The sequence below is a fragment of the Coregonus lavaretus genome, assembly GCF_964263955.1.
Source record: "Coregonus lavaretus genome assembly, chromosome: 9".
Taxonomy (NCBI): Eukaryota; Metazoa; Chordata; class Actinopteri; order Salmoniformes; family Salmonidae; genus Coregonus; species Coregonus lavaretus.
In genome coordinates this window covers 60835611-60857305 of record NC_139996.1, presented here as the reverse complement: position 1 = coordinate 60857305, position 21695 = coordinate 60835611, and the positions used below count along the sequence as shown (strand labels likewise).

General features: G+C 45.1%; 2 protein-coding genes and 2 pseudogenes across 4 annotated transcripts in view; all 4 read right to left on the bottom strand.

Moving 5' to 3' along the window:
• The window catches only part of LOC311135400 (2-hydroxyacyl-CoA lyase 1-like), a 105625-nt pseudogene that overhangs the window by 49168 nt on the left and 34762 nt on the right, over window positions 1-21695 (bottom strand). The window lies entirely within an intron of this gene.
• On the bottom strand, window positions 492-2477 carry LOC311134553 (cyclin-dependent kinase 5 activator 1-like; annotated as a pseudogene). Its single transcript has 2 exons — window positions 2430-2477; window positions 492-1905 (listed from the first exon to the last, which is right to left on the bottom strand). The product of its transcript is annotated as a cyclin-dependent kinase 5 activator 1-like (transcript).
• On the bottom strand, window positions 2393-11149 carry LOC311134803 (serine/threonine-protein phosphatase 6 regulatory ankyrin repeat subunit A-like; the record flags this gene model as incomplete). Its single annotated transcript, XM_084168586.1, has 11 exons — window positions 2393-2400; window positions 7797-7886; window positions 8092-8183; window positions 8312-8394; window positions 8489-8571; window positions 8698-8784; window positions 9650-9869; window positions 10094-10211; window positions 10434-10521; window positions 11060-11095; window positions 11143-11149. The coding sequence occupies 11 exons, from the start codon at window positions 11147-11149 to the stop codon at window positions 2393-2395; spliced, it is 912 nt and encodes a 303-aa protein (XP_084024712.1).
• LOC311134802 (uncharacterized protein) lies at window positions 15815-16625 on the bottom strand (the record flags this gene model as incomplete). Its single annotated transcript, XM_084168585.1, has 3 exons — window positions 16558-16625; window positions 16234-16348; window positions 15815-15965 (listed from the first exon to the last, which is right to left on the bottom strand). The coding sequence occupies exons 1-3, from the start codon at window positions 16607-16609 to the stop codon at window positions 15815-15817; spliced, it is 318 nt and encodes a 105-aa protein (XP_084024711.1). The 5' UTR covers window positions 16610-16625.

Sequence of the window (21695 nt, the reverse complement as noted above, 5' to 3'; positions counted from 1 at the left end):
GGTTTGTAAAATATTGTTGAACTGTGTCCCTGGATTCCCATAAATAAATAAAAATAAAGGCAATTAGCATAATATAAGGAATTTGATATATAGCCTTTGCTTTCACTTTTGATACTTAAGTACATTTAAAACCAGATACTTTTAGACTTTTACTGAAGTAGTATTTTACTGTGTGACTTTCACTTTTACTTGAGTCATTTTCTTTACTTTTACTCAAGTTTTACTGAATTGGGTACTTTTTCCACCACTGGTAAAGTATTATCTCCACCAAGATCTCAAAATGACATGGAAAATATCAATTGTAAAATAATAAGGACACAACACTGGATGTTTAAGAGAATATATAGCATTTTATTCCAAAACAGTCACACTGTTCGTTCAAGTTCATCAGAACCAATGGTCCTCAAACGAACCCCTGTCCCCCAGAACTGTCCAGTCCTGTGCTTGCTGTGCGGGAACATGGGTGTTCACTTCACAGTCTAAAGCGGCAGGGTTGCAGCTTGTCTGTTCAACCATGATCTGAGCACTAGCCCACTCACACAAGGGTGCCTCCTTCCCTCCCGTGGTAGAAAGTGCACATCTCACACAGTCAGAACAGTAGGCTGGTAGGCTGCAGCCTGTGTGATGTGAGCACTAGCACAGTCACTCGTGTGCCTCCAATCCTCCCGTGGTAGGCAGTGCACACGTCAGACAGTCAGCTGGTACAGTAGATAGTAAGCTACAGCCTCAGTCCTCTACACATTCATACCTACCGATTTGTGTTCTCTTTCAAGCCAAATTAACCCTCATATTAACCCTTAAAATCTATAAATCATATTTTCCCATCAAAGCTCACCCTCTACCCATTCACTGAACCAATCCTCTTCCCTCCCATTTTGAAATGTCAGGCTATAGTAGGCCCCTCCCCTCCCCTGGCCCCTCTACCCTAGGTCCCTCACTGAGTGCTGTACACACCGCTGAGCAGGCGGCTCTTCTTCTCCTCCTTCTGGCTCTCGTTCTTCAGGTCAGCAAACATCTGGGAGAAGAAGTTAGGGTCTGTGTTCATCTGGAGCATCTTACCACTCATCAGCTTGGTGATGGACATGCAGCGGATCCAGAAGGTCTGCCTGCAGGTCTCCACCAGGAAGGGTCTCAGGGGGTAGGAGATCTGGTTGCCCACGTAGGAGCAGGTCGTGTAGAGGCAGGTAAGCAGCACGGCATGCAGCTCATGCAAGGTGGCCACCTCGGAGGAGACCGCCTCGCGGCACAGCATGTAGAGGAAGACCACCATGGCCGGGTTAATGCAGCTCTGGTTCTGATAGCAGTTGTCCAGCAGATAACGGTCAACCACCCGCAGCCACAGCGCCGGGTCCATGGAAGACATGTCCTGAATCAGGTAGCAGCGCCGGCACAGGAACTCACCCAGGCAGCGCAGCAGCTCGCCGGTTGTAGCGTGGACCATCACCAGCCTCTTGGGCGTGTCGAGGTCCTGGGCGATAACCGTTTGGGGCGTGTCGGGGGCCGTGTTGGAGTTGGTCAAGGGGGCCTTCTCGACCAACGAGGCGGCGTTGTTGGAGCTGTTGGCAATGGCTGGAGTGCTCTGGTACTGGGTGGACAGCTTGTCACAGGATTGAGACTTCTCCAGGGTGAGGGTGGACAAGTTGGAGGAGGACTGAGACTTCTCCCGGTTCTCGTTACTCAGATGGGCGATGTTGTTTTGGTTGATGTTCTCGTGGGCCTGCACCTTCTTGGAGCCCTTCTTCTTCACAATCCGCCTCCATGGCGAGTAGCGCTTCAGGGTCTTGTCTTTGCCGCTCTTACGGGTCTGGATTTAAAGAAGTGGCCCACCGTGTCCGGCCCATCTTTGAAGTGGACTGCCTTCTCGCGGAGTGAGATAGACATTGCAGATCCCATGGTCAATAGTGCCTGTGGAAAAGAAAATGCTTCAATATTAGCAAAATGAAATGCATGGCATCAGTTCAGTAGGCCTACCTAGCTCAGCTCTGGGTGTCTCCCAGATGGCAACCTATTCCCTATGTAGTGCACTGCTTTTTACCAAGGCCTATAGGAGTCTGGTCAAAGTAGTTCAATATATAGGAAATAGGGTTCCATGTGGGACATAATCTAAATCAAAGAGTATTAATCATAGACATTAGGGTTATGTGTTCATAAACATGAGCAATATAACATTTCAAAGCAAAACAAAAATATTACTCACTGATTTCAAGTTGATATGTGAAAAATTGTAAAGATAATTCAATATTAGGGCTAGGTACCTGTGAGAGGAGGGGATAGGGCTAGGTACCTGTGAGAGGAGGGGATAGGGCTAGGTACCTGTGAGAGGCGTGGATAGGGGTAGGTACCTGTGAGAGGAGGGGATAGGGGTAGGTACCTGTGAGAGGATGGGATTGGGCTAGGCACCTGTGAGAGGAGGGGATAGGGCTAGGTACCTGTGAGAGGAGGGGATAGGCGTGGGAGTGCGTGTGCTGCAGGCGGTTCTGGCGCTGGTGCACCTAATGGGTCCTTCACTACAGCTGAATCTGACGCTACGGCCAAGAGAGGTCACCTCTCCTGCCTCATTACTTCCTGATCCAGAAGAGCTTGGCGAATCAGAGAGCTCTATCTACATGGTGAGGTCAAGGGCGGGAACAACCACAGTGGATGTAGACTCCATCACCCATGCTACAATATCCATGCACTTGGCACTAAATTCATGTCTGCTCATCTGCAATGTTAAAAGACCATACAGAGGTAGTTTGTTAAAGGGGCTGCACTGATATAAAACGTAGAACCATTTACTCAAGCTAGTCAATTAAAGCAGTGGTTCAGGATTAAAGGTCCTGCAGGATTTCCACAAATGAATGTTTGGTCCATTTTACCAACATTAACTACTTTAGAGGTGACTCAAACTCACCCCGGCACGCATATTCTCACTCAGCAGATTCCAATGGCTGAAAAGTAAATAAATGCAAGTACACAATGAACTACATGACATTACCTCTATTATCTTAGACTACGTTATGGATGGACATTACCTCTATTATTTTAGATTACGTTATGGATGGACATTACCTCTATGATTTTAGATTACGTTATGGATGGACATTACCTCTATGATTTTAGATTACGTTATGGATGGACATTACCACTATTATTTTAGATTACGTTATGGATGGACATTACCTCTATTATTTTAGATTACGTTATGGATGGACATTACCTCTATGATTTTAGATTACGTTATGGATGGACATTACCTCTATGATTTTAGATTACGTTATGGATGGACATTACCTCTATTATTTTAGATTACGTTATGGATGGACATTACCTCTATTATTTTAGATTACGTTATGGATGGACATTACCTCTATTATTTTAGATGACGTTATGGATGGACATTACCTCTATTATCTTAGATTACGTTATGGATGGACATTACCTCTATTATCTTAGACTACGTTATGGATGGACCTCTATGGAACTAGGCCACACCCAGACATCCCTGATTGGTTATTTGGTCCGTTGAGTCCTTTGTATTGGCCCGAGACTATGGGAGACTCTCAATCTCCTCGCCTCCTTCTCAAAACCCATTGGATGAGAAGGTCAGAAGGGCGGGACCTCTGGCTTTCTCATCCAATGGGTTTTGAGAAGAGAGGACACGAGGAGTATGCAATTGAGATAGGGAACATATCTAGGGGATGCATGGGGAAGCCAAAGAGCAACTTACTCGTCCTTCATGTCCTGCACAAAGGTGTGTAGGTCTGGGTAGCTTCTCTTTCCCCTGCTGAGGGTGAGGCTGGTCTGGGAAGTTTCATCCTTGTGGGTCACGGTAGTGAAGGTCACCACTGCAGCCTGATGGCGACAACAGAAAGCAGAGTTAGGCTGTAATTCAATTTTGCGTCATTAAAACACAAAATATCTCAATGAAATGTCATACATGTAATAGAAAAATACATCAAATACATCAACTTGTCCGAGAGAGATTTACATGGTTACAAAAACGTCACGCCAGGGTAAGCCTACACGAAATACAGCCCTTATTTTATGTGTTTCTAAAATCGCCTATGGGAAAAATGAATGGTGGAAAACGATTGGAACCATTTCCCTGTTTGACCGCTAGGTTTTATGGGTATTATCACACCTCCACTGTGGGACTCTATAGAGGGGTTGGTTGTTAAGCAACAAAACTGGCATGCAACTATGGGGCAAAATAGACAGGGTTTGACTTAGACTGTTGACAACATGTAAACTATATTTAGTCTCTAAATGTTTAATGCAAACATAAATACATTTGAACAATGAACTCGTATCAACTACATTGTTACAGTTGTTGTTGGTTAGCTAGGTAGCGAATTTTAGCCATTGCATAGACATGATATCAGTCAAAACACCTCAAAACAAGACTTGGTATCAATAACACCATACAACGAGCTGAAACATGCCACAGAGCTACGATTCCCCACATGGCAGCTTGTTGTTAGCTGAGGTTCAGAATCATAACAAGATATACGACTTCCGGCCATCGATGCGCGAGCATCATTTTCGTGACGTCAGCCAACCCTTCTATGGTTCCTGGTCAAAAGTAGTACACTAGCCTACATAGGGAAGAGGGTGCCATTTTGGACGAATTTATGAAGGTGCTGTCATAACCTTTGACCCCCATTTGACCCTACTGTACCTTTAGCCAACTCTCATGACTCCCCGGCCATATACTTTCTAGTTTGATATTACAGCATGAATAGCACATTATTTCATTTGTTAAACAATATTTAATCCACAGTAATTAATATAATTGAAGATTTAAAAATAAATAACATGTCTACCTTGAACTCTTTATTCTCCATCTCCTTGCAAAATCAGCACATTTCCTTGCCAAAATGAACGCGCATCCAGAGCGAAAACTAACGCAATCCTCCAGCACTAGGGAGGATTAGACTGAACTGCTGCAGCGGTTTTTGATCAGTTTCAACGTTTATCAGTGATGACGTAACAATGCTGTACAGATTTGATGCACTTTCGATCTCGTGCTGATGCAACAATCTGTGTTGTTGAAAGCTCACGTATGGAAATCCTGCGAGCTGTAAACAAATTTAGGCTATTGTTGCCCTTAAAACTGTAATGTTGAGGACGCCATGAAAAATAAAATACATAACCCACACCGTTAGGCCAAGGTACATGCAATATATTATAATAATATATATCTCACTGGTCATTCCCAAACCCAACACCTCCTTTGGCCGCCATTCCTTCCAGTTCTCTGCTGCCAATGACTGGAACGAATTGCAAAAATCTCTGAAGCTGGAGACTCTTATCTCCCTCAATAACTTTAAGCATCAGTTGTCAGAGCACCTTACCGATCACTGCACCTGTACACAGCCCATCTGAAATTAGCCCACCCAACTACCTCATCCCTATATTGTTATTTATTTTGCTCTTTTGGACCCCAGTATCTCTATTTGCACATAATCTCTTGCACATCTAGCATTCCAGTGTTAATACTATTGTAATTATTTTGCACCATAGCCTATTTATTGCCTTACCTCCATAACTTGCTACATTTGCACACACTGTATATATATTTTCTGTTGTATTTTTGACTTTATGTTTTTTACCCCATATGTAACTGTGTTGTTTTTATTGCACTGCTTTGCTTTATCTTGGCCAGGTCGCAGTTGTAAATGAGAACCTGTTCTCAGCTGGCTTACCTGGTTAAATAAAGGTGAAATAAAAATAAATAAATAAAAAATATTCATCACTTTGCCAATAGACTTCTTGTTCCTTGTTGTATAATAATAATAATAATATGCCATTTAGCAGACGCTTTTATCCAAAGCGACTTACAGTCATGCGTGCATACATTTTTGTGTATGGGTGGTCCCGGGGATCGAACCCACTACCTTGGCGTTACAAGCGCCGTGCTCTACCAGTTGAGCTACAGAGGACCACATGTAGCCTTTCTTTTGGGATTAGCACCACTGTCACCTAGAAATTGATACTGCGGTTGTCACATAAAACAGATAACCCATAGTTCATTATTAAATAACACAACTCATTTCTTTATTTTATTACTCATAAAATATACAGCAATCTTCAGATACTGAAAGAATTCATGGGAGTTTCGAATTCAGTCACTATTTCATATGTACATGTTAGTTTCATCCTTTTAAAGAAAAAAAAGGACACGAAAAAACCTGTGAACCTCCTGATCCTGATTTGACAAACATGTGTATTGTACATATTTCCAGTTAAAATGATTTTCAAAAAGAGACAGAAACGGGGGTTTGAACAAGCAATCACATAAAAGGATTGAGTGGTTTCATTTTTTTGAAGAAGTTAAAGCAAGCAAAACCTGTCAAAATAAATTGATTATAAGACCAAGACAAATAATATATATATATATTTTTTTCAACAGAAGAGAATCTAAATGCTGCTGTCCTACCATTGGTTTACAGTGTTTCTCCTCTCCAAGGGAGGCATGTTTTCTGCCTCGGAATAGTATCAGTGCTTTTCACAAACGTTGTAGTACTTAGTGTGCATCATTGTTTTCGCTCATACAGCTGCCTCTACTCTCCTAACCTCCCCTCAGTAACTAAAGAAGGCACAAAATGATGACATAAATATCACAAGAAAGTAAATTATTCATTCATGTATTCTTTCTAAAATATTTTCTAGAGGGCAAAGGACAGGTAGGTTTAAAAACACAAATGTAAATAGTCCTGTCATACAAATGCAAAACTGTACGTCCTAAATGGCACCCTATTCTTTATAGAGTACACTACTTTTGACCAGAACCCTATGGGCCCTGGTCTTAAGTAGTGTACTATAAAGGGAATAGGGTGCCATTGGGGATGGAAATTCTTTGAAATTACTCATGAGAGCAAATACTACGATTTTTTGGTTCCCACAGAGGGTCAGGAGCTTAAGACATGAATGATTTTATTAAAATGTTTGTTCATAAAAAATCAATGATTTCCCCTCCTCCCACATGGATTACAGACAAGAGGCTAGGTGCGTTCTGACTGTCTTAGTGTGCGGATAAACATGACCATCACTCTCATAAAACTTAAATGAAACATCACTCCTTATGTTTTTTCTCAGCCCAAAACACTCAATCCCATTTCTACTGTCAAAACAGGTTTTGAAAAGGCTTCTTCCACATCTTTTGGTCCATGTCTGTTTTTCACTCAGTGAAGTGCTACTATCCCCTTGGACTACAGGTTATTGCCGTCATAAGGTGTCCGTCTGTCTGTTGGCTGGACAGTTTCTACCGTTTAGGACCTTTGTGGGTAAAGGTAAAGGTGGGGTATAGCAGCAGCAGTTCCTCTGAAGTCCAGTATCTGCTGGAAGGACACCTGGTGGTATGAGAGGATGAGTGTGGCCAGCCAGCCTGTTGTGCCTCCCCCTCTCCCTCCCTCCCTCCATTTCTCTCTCTCCATCTGCGGGACTCTTAAGGCTCCTGTGCGGACTGTCTCGGCTCGTGCCCTCCCAAAGCTGGCTGTGGTGATTTAAGAAACGGTGTGTATGTGTGTATTTGTTTGTGGCCTCTGCCCCACTTCACTGTCCATCCGCCTGCCCTTGGCTCCCCTCCTGGGCAGCGACCACCACCCCCCTCAGTATGTCTCTGAGTCTGAGTCGTTGAGTTCCTCATCCTTGTAGAAGCCTCCATCGTGTTCGCGGTGGCCGATGTTGTTGAAGCTGCAGTAGGAGCTGTGCTCGCTGCGCAGCACGGGCAGGCTGTCGAAGGTCACACTCTTGGGAGGGGCTGGTGGTGTAGTGGTTAATGGCACTGAAGGACAGGCTGGGCACCGGGTTGCAGGGGGACACGGGCATCATGGTGGCCAGGATCAGCGCCAGGGAGTCCGCCACGTCTTTGTTGGGTGCGCAGGCCAAGGCTGGCGTGTAAGCTGAGGGGTTCAAACAGAACAGCAGAGGGTCACTTCAGGAGCATCACAGTTTACTATAACACTTTTGGTGAAAAACATGAAATAACAGCAGGCTAGGAGATACAAAGTTAAGACAATAACCAAGCAGTGGACTAGAGAGAAACATTTGTGGACACATTGAGAAGAGAAGTACAGAAGAAAACGGTGTTAGCGTTATGGATCTTACCATTCTTATCGACTGCGAGCACGCTAGCACCCTTCACTAGTAGCTCCTGAACCACCACCGTCAGACCATTTCTGGCTGCAACGTGTAACGGCCTGAGGAGAAAGTACCGTCAGATTAGCCAGCAGCAAATGAGGATACCTCCCAAATGCCAGACTATTCCCTATATAGTGCACTTCTTCTAATACTTCTGGCCCAATTAATACAGCTGAACCATACGTACGTCTGTAAGGCTGCGTTAGTCGAGTTGATGAGGTTCCTGTCTGTAATCTTCTCCAATATCAACAAGGCACTGGTTTCATGCCCCTTTAAAAACCAGAGTCAAACATGTCAGACCAAAATTTTAACCAGAGAGAGCCAACTGTTCAGATGAACGTCATCTTCATGTGGGGATGCTCACCTTACTGCAGGCCAGATGAAGAGCAGTGTTCATGACTGCATCCTGCAGGGTGAGCTCTGCTTTGGCACTGCTCACCAACAGCTCTGACACAGACAGAGAAACATAAAGAAACTCAATTAGGAAATGAAGCGACTTATTAAAATGTAAAACAGACATGTTGAACTTAAACCGGCTGGGCGAGGCAAAGCGGAGGAGAGGGGGCTGCGTACCGACAGCGTTGGTTTGTCCGTTCTCAGCAGCCATCATGAGGGAGGTCTTCCCGGAGGCATCGGGGGAGTTGACCTGGGCGTTGTGGCCTAGCAGCAGCTGAAGACACTCCACGTGGTCCGTGAAAGCCGCCGCATGCAGGGGGGTCCTGGAGAGAGAGGAAACTTATTTCACCGATATCATGTAGGACTGTTATAAACAAGTTTGTTCAATTAACCCTGTTTATACCATAGAAATATAAAATCACTAATAGATGTATTAAAAGTAATCTACAATCCCTCATCCAACCCCAGAGGTCATTTTATTCCCCAGACAACATTATTCTCCATAAGAAAAGGACTGTGTCATGTGCTGTAGTTACCGGTTCTTGGTGTCAGTGGCGTTGACAATGGCCGGCCCCAGAGTGTCAATCAACATCTCTGCAGCCCCCTCGTTGTCATTGATCACAGCTCAGTGGAGGGGGCTGAACGAGTTGCCCTCGGTCTTGTGGAAAACCTCCTGTTCCAGCAGCACCTCTACACACGTGTCATGGCCTAGTGGAAGATTGATTCATACAGGAAAAAGATGACGTCGCTGCAGACCACAACAATACTCTCAGAGAAAGCTACACATCTGACAATGGTGAAGTCACAAAAGATGTTTTAGCTACAACATATGCTATGTCAATACCTGACAAAGTCCTGTTTCAGTGTAAGGTCCTCCACTGAGAGTCATAACCCCTAATTCTGTTGTAGTCTTGTTCATTCCCCCACATGGCTCCGTCCACACCAATCGAATGCTTTTCAAGCCACAAGAGGGAGTGAATGAGTGTACACTTCATGGAGGAGAGAACAGAGCTACAGTCCAGTTAGTCAGTACGTACCGTTGTATGGCCTGCCTAATTCAGGGACATGTTTACGGTGCTGAAGAGAGAAAATCAGAAAAGATCTAGTGTTCCGTTAGTCCAGTACGTACCGTTGTAGCAGACCCAGTGTAGTGGCGTGTAGCCCTGGTTGTCTGTGATGACGGGGAGGGTCTCCACTGACTGGGCGGCGTGTAGGAGCCCCCCCAGCACCCCGATGTGTCCGGATGCCGCAGCCAGGTGGACAGGGGTCCGCCCCTTACAGTCCCGAACCAGGAAGCTGGCGCTGTGCTGCAGCAGGGCCTCCACACACTCCTCATGACCCGTCACCGCCTGGGAGGAAGGGCGGGGAGACAAGAATGGATTTGAAATAACTAATAATCAATGATATAATAATGAATCATCAATTATTACAAATGATGTCTGGAGGCAGGTCCCCCTACAGGGATGAATACACCACTACCCATGGACAACTACTTTTCTGAAGATAATATGTATATTTGAGCCTCCCCGTCTCTTTCTGTGTGTGAGCGTATACAGCCAGCTCTCCTCCTCACCCCTCTGTGTAGCGCTGTTCTGCCCCACTTGTCTTTGGCTTCTACGCTGGCTCCCTTGTTGAGCAGTGAGTACAAACAGTCTGTGTGTCCGCTCAGCACCGACAGCATCAGAGGGGTTCTGATACACAAGACAACAAGGTCATATTACAAATTGGTAATAACCAGGTTGAGTCCCAAATGGCAACCTATTCCCTATATGGTACACTAATTTTGACCTGAGCCCATAGGGTTCTGGTTTAAAGTAGTGCACCAAGTAGGGCATAGGGTGCCATTTGGGACGTAGACCTAGTGTCAAAATCTCTTTATTTCAGGAATTGTATCCAAAACCCAATTGACTTACTGTCCATTCCCGTCTTGAACGTCCACTGCACTCTGGAGGTCAGCATTTCCAATCAGCAAACGCAAACACTCCGAATCACCGTTGGTAGCTAGAGGAGGATAAACAGAGAGGATATAAGAATGTGAGATGATTGACCGTTGGTAGCTAGAGGAGGATAAACAGAGAGGATATAAGAATGTGAGATGATTGACCGTTGGTAGCTAGAGGAGGCTAAACAGAGAGGATATGAGCTGATTGCTGGACGACTATTACCTTCACATGAACAGACAGATTTCTAGAACAGTGGTATTGGTAGATGACATCCTCAGGATGTTAACACAGCAGATAATAAAATATTTTGGGGCTGAGGCCCTCGAAGCCTGTCACCTGCTAGCTGTGTACCTGGCTCTGGATAGAAGTCCCCCTGTGCACTGATCTAGGATCAGCTTACCCTCCCCAGATCCTCAGCAATAATGACAAAAAATGACCTTAGATCAGTGTGTAGAGGGCATTTTCACACTATGCTATATAATATCCCTAGAGTGGACATTGGCATCCTAGCAACATGACCAAACAAATGTCCATCTTGGTAAGGAAAACTTTTGAATTACAGAATCTCTAGGTCTTACGTGATATCCTATGCGTACCTGCAGCGTGGATGGGGGTCCTCTTCAGTGTGAAGTCTTTAACCAGGATGGAGGCTCCCTGGTTGATGAGGACGTCAACACACTCCACATGGCCTTTAAAGGCAGCCAGGTCCAGAGGGGTGCGCCCCTGGCTGTTCCTCACGTCTAGATCCAGCAGAGACTGAACCAGGACCTCCATAGCATGGTGGTGGCCGTGGTACGCCTGAATGGAAACAAACACACAGTCTGAAGCAAAGTCCAGTGGTATGCCTGAACAGATATACACTCCTAATATAATCAATGTCCTATAGTAGACCAGTGGTATGCCTGAACAGATATACACTCCTAATATAATCAATGTCCTATAGTAGACCAGTGGTGCACCTGAACAGATATACACTCTTAATATAATCAATGTCCTATAGTAGACCAGTGGTACGCCTGAACAGATATACACTCCTAATATAATCAATGTCCTATAGTAGACCAGTGGTATGCCTGAACAGATATACACTCCTAATATAATCAATGTCCTATAGTAGACCAGTGGTATGCCTGAACAGATATACACTCCTAATATAATCAATGTCCTATAGTAGACCAGTGGTATGCCTGAACAGATATACACTCCTAATATAATCAATGTCCTATAGTAGACCAGTGGTATGCCTGAACAGATATACACTCCTAATATAATCAATGTCCTATAGTAGACCAGTGGTGCACCTGAACAGATATACACTCTTAATATAATCAATGTCCTATAGTAGACCAGTGGTGCGCCTGAACATATACACTCTTAATATAATCAATGTCCTATAGTAGACCAGTGGTATGCCTGAACAGATATACACTCCTAATATAATCAATGTCCTATAGTAGACCAGTGGTGCACCTGAACAGATATACACTCTTAATATAATCAATGTCCTATAGTAGACCAGTGGTACGCCTGAACAGATATACACTCTTAATATAATCAATGTCCTATAGTAGACCAGTGGTATGCCTGAACAGAAATACACTCTTAATATAATCAATGTCCTATAGTAGACCAGTGGTATGCCTGAACAGATATACACTCCTAATATAATCAATGTCCTATAGTAGACCAGTGGTATGCCTGAACAGATATACACTCTTAATATAATCAATGTCCTATAGTAGACCAGTGGTATGCCTGAACAGAAACAGTCCTAGACCTCTAAAGTAGACCAGTGTCTCTCAAATCGGGTGCCCATTTTTTCTCCCGCCCAGCATCAACATCAAAGGTCCCTGCCAAGCGTGAGATTTAGAAACAAACACACTACTACTCCTCTGTTGGAGGTTGATTAACTCAAATGGCAAAATAAGGAAATCATCCTCATCATCACTGTGTCAAAATATGCATGTATTTTAAACTAATCAGGAACAGATAGGAACATGGTGTGTGAGTGTCTGGACAATCAACTTTTCGTGGAAAAACAACACAATGCTTGCATCCCAGATAGCACCCTATTTCCCATGTAGTGCAGTACTTTTGATCTGGGCCCATAAGGTTCTGGTCAAAAGTAGTGCACTAAATAGGGAAGAGGGTGCCATTTGTCATGTGGCGAGACCCCTACAGGAGCAGGTAGGCTTTACTCACAGCTAAGTGTAGGGGGCTGATGGGAGCTCTGACATCAGAGTCGTTCAGGATGTCTGTCCCTGAGGTTTCCTGGGGAAAGACAAGGACGGGCCAGTTTAGACTTGTAACATGTTTACTTTGAAGGTTAGTCTAGTAGCATGTTTCATGTTGTAAATCTCAGTGACCAGCCCCTGCAGACATACTGGGGTGTTGCATTCGTATCTTAAACAAGCTAGTGTGAGGAAAAGTAACCAACTGGTACTTACCACATCTAAAGGTGTTCACTTGCAATCTGGAAAAAGAACATCAAGAGTGACGATGCGGCCACGACAAACATGCAACCACACCTTAAAACCTACTGAATATCAACGTCTGTCCCAAATGGCACCCTATTCCCTATATAGTGCATTACTTTTGACCAGAGCCCTATGGGCCCTACATCCATTTGGGACGCAGACAAAATGGTCTGTGAATGCAGGGCGTCTAGTCCCCTGTGGTTCTGACTCACCAGCTCCAGACAGAGGCGGTGTCCGTACACAGACGCGTAATGGACTGCGTTGTAGCCCTGATTGTCCCTGATCCCTGGGTTAGCGTCGTTTCGCAGCAAATATTCCAGACACCTAGAGGTCAGAGGTCAAGAGTTCACTAATCATTATACCAACATCAAGACAGACAGATAAGCAAGCAGAGACACTTTCCCAAAGGAGACGTGGCCAAGCTTTCACACTGCAGATTTAACACTAGTATGTATTCAAACACGGCCAACAACATACTCTAGACTACAGTGAAATGTGAAAGGTCATGGCACCACAACATACTCTCCAGACTACAGTGAAATGTGAAAGGTCATGGCACCACAACATACTCTCCAGACTACAGTGAAATGTGAAAGGTCATGGCACCACAACATACTCTCCAGACTACAGTGAAATGTGAAAGGTCATGGCACCACAACATACTCTCCAGACTACAGTGAAATGTGAAAGGTCATGGCACCACAACATACTCTCCAGACTACAGTGAAATGTGAAAGGTCATGGCACCACAACATACTCTCCAGACTACAGTGAACTGTGAAAGGTCATGGCACCACAACATACTCTCCAGACTACAGTGAAATGTGAAAGGTCATGGCACCACAACATACTCTCCAGACTACAGTGAAATGTGAAAGGTCATGGCACCACAACATACTCTCCAGACTACAGTGAAATGTGAAAGGTCATGGCACCACAACATACTCTCCAGACTACAGTGAAATGTGAAAGGTCATGGCACCACAACATACTCTCCAGACTACAGTGAAATGTGAAAGGTCATGGCACCACAACATACTCTCCAGACTACAGTGAAATGTGAAAGGTCATGGCACCACAACATACTCTCCAGACTACAGTGAAATGTGAAAGGTCATGGCACCACAACATACTCTCCAGACTACAGTGAAATGTGAAAGGTCATGGCACCACAACATACTCTCCAGACTACAGTGAAATGTGAAAGGTCATGGCACCACAACATACTCTCCAGACTACAGTGAAATGTGAAAGGTCATGGCACCACAACATACTCTCCAGACTACAGTGAAATGTGAAAGGTCATGGCACCACAACATACTCTCCAGACTACAGTGAAATGTGAAAGGTCATGGCACCACAACATACTCTCCAGACTACAGTGAAATGTGAAAGGTCATGGCACCACAACATACTCTCCAGACTACAGTGAAATGTGAAAGGTCATGGCACCACAACATACTCTCCAGACTACAGTGAAATGTGAAAGGTCATGGCACCACAACATACTCTCCAGACTACAGTGAAATGTGAAAGGTCATGGCACCACAACATACTCTCCAGACTACAGTGAAATGTGAAAGGTCATGGCACCACAACATACTCTCCAGACTACAGTGAAATGTGAAAGGTCATGGCACCACAACATACTCTCCAGACTACAGTGAAATGTGAAAGGTCATGGCACCACAACATACTCTCCAGACTACAGTGAAATGTGAAAGGTCATGGCACCACAACATACTCTCCAGACTACAGTGAAATGTGAAAGGTCATGGCACCACAACATACTCTCCAGACTACAGTGAAATGTGAAAGGTCATGGCACCACAACATACTCTCCAGACTACAGTGAAATGTGAAAGGTCATGGCACCACAACACACACAACAGTAAGAGAGGTGTGAGACGTACTTTCCGTCTGTGTCGGAGGCAGCAGCGTAGTGGAGCGGGGTGCAACCCCTTTTATCCAGATCGTTCACACTGGCCCCAGACCCCACCAAGGCAAACAGACACTGGTAGTTACAATTGGCTGCCGCATAATGCAGAGGACTCCTAGAAGAACGCACAGAAACCATTCAACATCAACAACAGAAACAGCTTATTGGAGCTGTAAAACATTTACATTTACGTCATTTAGCAGACACTCTTATCCAGTGCGACTTACAGGAGCAATTAGGGTTAAGTGCCTTGCTGCAGTGCACATAGACACATTTTTCACCTAGTCAGCTAGGGGATTTGAACCAGCAACCTTTCGGTTACTGACCCAACGCTCTTAACCGCTAGGCTACCTGCCGCCCAATATTTCTCATAATAATTCCTATATGCCCCTATACTATATTCCCCATTATCATAAAGATCACATATGAAAGTTATTTGATGCCACAGACAGACCTTCCGAAGCTGTCCTTTCTGTTGAAGTCTGCCCCTGTGTTGAGCAGCAGATTCAGACAGTCCAGGTTCCTGGTAACAAGATATCAAGTTCAGAAAGGCCCTTTCACATCTGAGCTATCAGGTGGATGGTAACAATGAGAACCTTAAAGAAAAGAGAAACCCGTACACTGCTCTTGCTAGTATCACTGTTTTTATAATGCTAATAAAAGCAATAATAAAAAGTGATACTAGCAAGAGCAGTTTGCAGGTTTCTCTTCTCTTTCAAGAAGATATAAAGACAATTTAGACCAGAGCGCAAGTCAATACCACCATGGCATGGAACCACATTATACAGAAATGATACCGCACTAATGATCTATACGATTTTTTAATACTGCTAAACAATGTGAAATGTAAGAGTGTGAATATGTGTTTGTTCTTTCTGGTGGCTTTCCAGTTCATGAACTAAATATTCCTTGGTGTAAAGCCTGGACCAGTCCACTCACCCAACAGCTGCTGCAGCATGTAAACAGGTCCTTCCAAAGTCGTCAGGGGTGTCTATATCAAAGCCTGATGAGAGGAGCTTCCGACAGCAGTCAGAGAACCCACTGAGAGCAGACAGGTGGAGGGGGAACATCCCATGGACGCCTCGCCTGCAACACATTTTTACATTTTAGACTTTAAGCAGACACTCTTATCCAGAGCAACTTACAGTTGATTCAGCTAAGATTGGAAACAGCACCACATCACAGTCCTCATTAAACCCCACAGCAGATCAACACATCAGCATGCTGCAATGCCCTGTCTATCAACCCCCCACACACCACAATGTGTTGAGCATAGTCTCCAAGCGGGAATTCGGTCAATGACAGAATTGCAGATGCATGTTGCATTTTTGCTGGAAACTGTGTGTGTTCTCACTTGGCTGTGTCAGCTCCGTTCGTGATGAGTGTATTGATGAGTAACTCATGGCCGTAGCGAGCAGAGATGTGCAGAGGTGTGTTTCCATTATTTTCTTCACAGTCGATCTCAGCACCTACAGAACACACACACACACACAGACACACACACAGACACACACACACGTCAACCACTTGACCCTAGAGGCCTCATGAAGCTTCATGTTCAACCACATTGCAAGTAACATTGCTCTGTGCCAGTGAATCATGGTTTGAAGACAAAAGACAATGCTGAAGAGCCTACTGGTTCATATATATTCAGTTGAGAGCATTCACAGCGACTCACCATTCTGGATGATGGCTTGAGATCTGGAGAAGCGTCCGTGGATGGCCGTCATGTGGAGGGGGGTCTTTCCATCTTTACTCTGCAGATAGAAAGACAAAGATGGTTCACACGGCAGTCTGTGCTGCTGACCACAGGCAAAATCAAACACGTATTGGAGGAGCGCTTGATTGCATTTAGTTTGCATTGTTAGGCCTATTCCATTGGTATTTGAATGTAGACCAGGGCCAAATACTAAGCCATGTGCTGCGTCAGTGTGTAAGTCCCAAATGGCAACCTATTTATAAGTACACTACTTTTTGAACCAAAGTAGTGTACTTATAAAGGGAACAGGGTGACATTTGGGACACAGGCAGTGTCATCACGGCTCCTTGCTCTATGGGCCCCTGGTCAAAAGTAGTGCACTACATAGGGAATAGGGTGTTATTTAGTTCAGACACAGTGTTGGTCATCCGGTCTCCTCACCTTGATGTTGACGAGGGCCCCGTTGCCCACCAGCAGCTCCAGGCAGAGCGCCCCATGGCGCGAGGCGGCCGTGAAGTGGAGTGGGGCGAAACCCTTCTCGTACACCTGGTTCACGTTGGCGCCGCACTCGATCAGCTCATTCACCACCACATCCTGCCCGTTGTAGCATGCCACGTGGAGGGGGGTGTTACCGAACCCATTGGGCTAATTTATCTGGAGGGAGCAAGGGAGGGAGAAGAGTGGAGAGAGAGAGAGAGGGAGGGGGGGGGGGGGGGGGGGGAGAGAGAACAAAACAATACATTCCTGATCAGGTCACTTGGTTCTGAAAACCCCCTGGTCCAACCTCTCTCTTCATTACTTGGTTATGAAAAACCCCTGGTCCAACCTCTCTCTCATCATTACTTGGTTCTGAAAACCCCCTGGTCCAACCTCTCTCTCTTCATTACTTGGTTATGAAAACCCCCTGGTCCAACCTCTCTCTCATCATTACTTGGTTATGAAAACCCCCTGGTCCAACCTCTCTCTCTTCATTACTTGGTTATGAAAACCCCCTGGTCCAACCTCTCTCTCTTCATTACTTGGTTCTGAAAACCCCCTGGTCCAACCTCTCTCTCTTCATTACTTGGTTCTGAAAACCCCCTGGTCCAACCTCTCTCTCTTCATTACTTGGTTCTGAAAACCCCCTGGTCCAACCTCTCTCTCTTCATTACTTGGTTCTGAAAACCCCCTGGTCCAACCTCTCTGTCTTCATTACTTGGTTATGAAAACCCCCTGGTCCAACCTCTCTCTCTTCATTACTTGGTTATGAAAACCCCCTGGTCCAACCTCTCTCTCTTCATTACTTGGTTATGAAAACCCCCTGGTCCAACCTCTCTCTCTTCATTACTTGGTTATGAAAACCCCCTGGTCCAACCTCTCTCTCTTCATTACCAAGTAATGAACCTCTCTTCATTACTTGGTTATGAAAACCCCCTGGTCCAACCTCTCTCTCTTCATTACCTGGTTATGAAAACCCCCTGGTCCAACCTCTCTCTCTTCATTACTTGGTTATGAAAACCCCCTGGTCCAACCTCTCTCTCTTCATTACTTGGTTATGAAAACCCCCTGGTCCAACCTCTCTCTCTTCATTACTTGGTTATGAAAACCCCCTGGTCCAACCTCTCTCTCTTCATTACTTGGTTATGAAAACCCCCTGGTCCAACCTCTCTCTCTTCATTACTTGGTTATGAAAAACCCCTGGTCCAACCTCTCTCTCTTCATTACTTGGTTATGAAAAACCCCTGGTCCAACCTCTCTCTCTTCATTACTTGGTTCTGAAAAACCCCTGGTCCAACCTCTCTCTCTTCATTACCTGGTTATGAAAACCCCCTGGTCCAACCTCTCTCTCTTCATCACTTGGTTCTGAAAACCCCCTGGTCCAACCTCTCTCTCTTCATTACTTGGTTCTGAAAACCCCCTGGTCCAACCTCTCTCTCTTCATTACTTGGTTATGAAAACCCCCTGGTCCAACCTCTCTCTCTTCATTACTTGGTTATGAAAACCCCCTGGTCCAACTCTCTCTCTTCATTACTTGGTTATGAAAACCCCCTGGTCCAACCTCTCTCTCTTCATTACCTGGTTATGAAAACCCCCTGGTCCAACCTCTCTCTCTTCATTACTTGGTTATGAAAACCCCCTGGTCCAACCTCTCTCTCTTCATTACTTGGTTATGAAAACCCCCTGGTCCAACCTCTCTCTCTTCATTACCTGGTTATGAAAACCCCCTGGTCCAACCTCTCTCTCTTCATCACTTGGTTCTGAAAACCCCCTGGTCCAACCTCTCTCTCTTCATTACTTGGTTCTGAAAACCCCCTGGTCCAACCTCTCTCTCTTCATTACTTGGTTATGAAAACCCCCTGGTCCAACCTCTCTATCTTCATTACTTGGTTATGAAAACCCCCTGGTCCAACCTCTCTCTCTTCATTACTTGGTTATGAAAACCCCCTGGTCCAACCTCTCTCTCTTCATTACTTGGTTATGAAAACCCCCTGGTCCAACCTCTCTCTCTTCATTACTTGGTTATGAAAACCCCCTGGTCCAACCTCTCTCTCTTCATTACTTGGTTATGAAAACCCCCTGGTCCAACCTCTCTCTCTTCATTACCTGGTTATGAAAACCCCCTGGTCCAACCTCTCTCTCTTCATTACTTGGTTATGAAAACCCCCTGGTCCAACCTCTCTCTCTTCATTACTTGGTTATGAAAACCCCCTGGTCCAACCTCTCTCTCTTCATTACTTGGTTATGAAAACCCCCTGGTCCAACCTCTCTCTCTTCATTACCAAGTAATGAACCTCTCTTCATTACTTGGTTATGAAAACCCCCTGGTCCAACCTCTCTCTCTTCATTACCTGGTTATGAAAACCCCCTGGTCCAACCTCTCTCTCTTCATTACTTGGTTATGAAAACCCCCTGGTCCAACCTCTCTCTCTTCATTACTTGGTTATGAAAACCCCCTGGTCCAACCTCTCTCTCTTCATTACTTGGTTATGAAAACCCCCTGGTCCAACCTCTCTCTCTTCATTACTTGGTTATGAAAACCCCCTGGTCCAACCTCTCTCTCTTCATTACTTGGTTATGAAAAACCCCTGGTCCAACCTCTCTCTCTTCATTACTTGGTTATGAAAAACCCCTGGTCCAACCTCTCTCTCTTCATTACTTGGTTCTGAAAAACCCCTGGTCCAACCTCTCTCTCTTCATTACCTGGTTATGAAAACCCCCTGGTCCAACCTCTCTCTCTTCATCACTTGGTTCTGAAAACCCCCTGGTCCAACCTCTCTCTCTTCATTACTTGGTTCTGAAAACCCCCTGGTCCAACCTCTCTCTCTTCATTACTTGGTTATGAAAACCCCCTGGTCCAACCTCTCTCTCTTCATTACTTGGTTATGAAAACCCCCTGGTCCAACTCTCTCTCTTCATTACTTGGTTATGAAAACCCCCTGGTCCAACCTCTCTCTCTTCATTACCTGGTTATGAAAACCCCCTGGTCCAACCTCTCTCTCTTCATTACTTGGTTATGAAAACCCCCTGGTCCAACCTCTCTCTCTTCATTACTTGGTTATGAAAACCCCCTGGTCCAACCTCTCTCTCTTCATTACCTGGTTATGAAAACCCCCTGGTCCAACCTCTCTCTCTTCATCACTTGGTTCTGAAAACCCCCTGGTCCAACCTCTCTCTCTTCATTACTTGGTTCTGAAAACCCCCTGGTCCAACCTCTCTCTCTTCATTACTTGGTTATGAAAACCCCCTGGTCCAACCTCTCTATCTTCATTACTTGGTTATGAAAACCCCCTGGTCCAACCTCTCTCTCTTCATTACTTGGTTATGAAAACCCCCTGGTCCAACCTCTCTCTCTTCATTACTTGGTTATGAAAACCCCCTGGTCCAACCTCTCTCTCTTCATTACTTGGTTATGAAAACCCCCTGGTCCAACCTCTCTCTCTTCATTACTTGGTTATGAAAACCCCCTGGTCCAACCTCTCTCTCTTCATTACCTGGTTATGAAAACCCCCTGGTCCAACCTCTCTCTCTTCATTACTTGGTTATGAAAACCCCCTGGTCCAACCTCTCTCTCTTCATTACTTGGTTATGAAAACCCCCTGGTCCAACCTCTCTCTCTTCATTACTTGGTTATGAAAACCCCCTGGTCCAACCTCTCTCTCTTCATTACTTGGTTATGAAAACCCCCTGGTCCAACCTCTCTCTCTTCATTACTTGGTTATGAAAAACCCCTGGTCCAACCTCTCTCTCTTCATTACTTGGTTATGAAAAACCCCTGGTCCAACCTCTCTCTCTTCATTACTTGGTTCTGAAAACCCCCTGGTCCAACCTCTCTCTCTTCATTACCTGGTTATGAAAACCCCCTGGTCCAACCTCTCTCTCTTCATCACTTGGTTCTGAAAACCCCCTGGTCCATCCTCTCTCTCTTCATTACTTGGTTCTGAAAACCCCCTGGTCCAACCTCTCTCTCTTCATTACTTGGTTATGAAAACCCCCTGGTCCAACCTCTCTCTCTTCATTACTTGGTTATGAAAACCCCCTGGTCCAACCTCTCTCTCTTCATTACTTGGTTATGAAAAACCCCTGGTCCAACCTCTCTCTCTTCATTACCTGGTTATGAAAACCCCCTGGTCCAACCTCTCTCTCTTCATTACTTGGTTATGAAAACCCCCTGGTCCAACCTCTCTCTCTTCATTACTTGGTTATGAAAACCCCCTGGTCCAACCTCTCTCTCTTCATTACCTGGTTATGAAAACCCCCTGGTCCAACCTCTCTCTCTTCATCACTTGGTTCTGAAAACCCCCTGGTCCAACCTCTCTCTCTTCATTACTTGGTTCTGAAAACCCCCTGGTCCAACCTCTCTCTCTTCATTACTTGGTAATGAAAACCCCCTGGTCCAACCTCTCTCTCTTCATTACTTGGTTATGAAAACCCCCTGGTCCAACCTCTCTCTCTTCATTACTTGGTTATGAAAACCCCCTGGTCCAACCTCTCTCTCTTCATTACCTGGTTATGAAAACCCCCTGGTCCAACCTCTCTCTCTTCATTACTTGGTTATGAAAACCCCCTGGTCCAACCTCTCTCTCTTCATTACTTGGTTATGAAAACCCCCTGGTCCAACCTCTCTCTCTTCATTACTT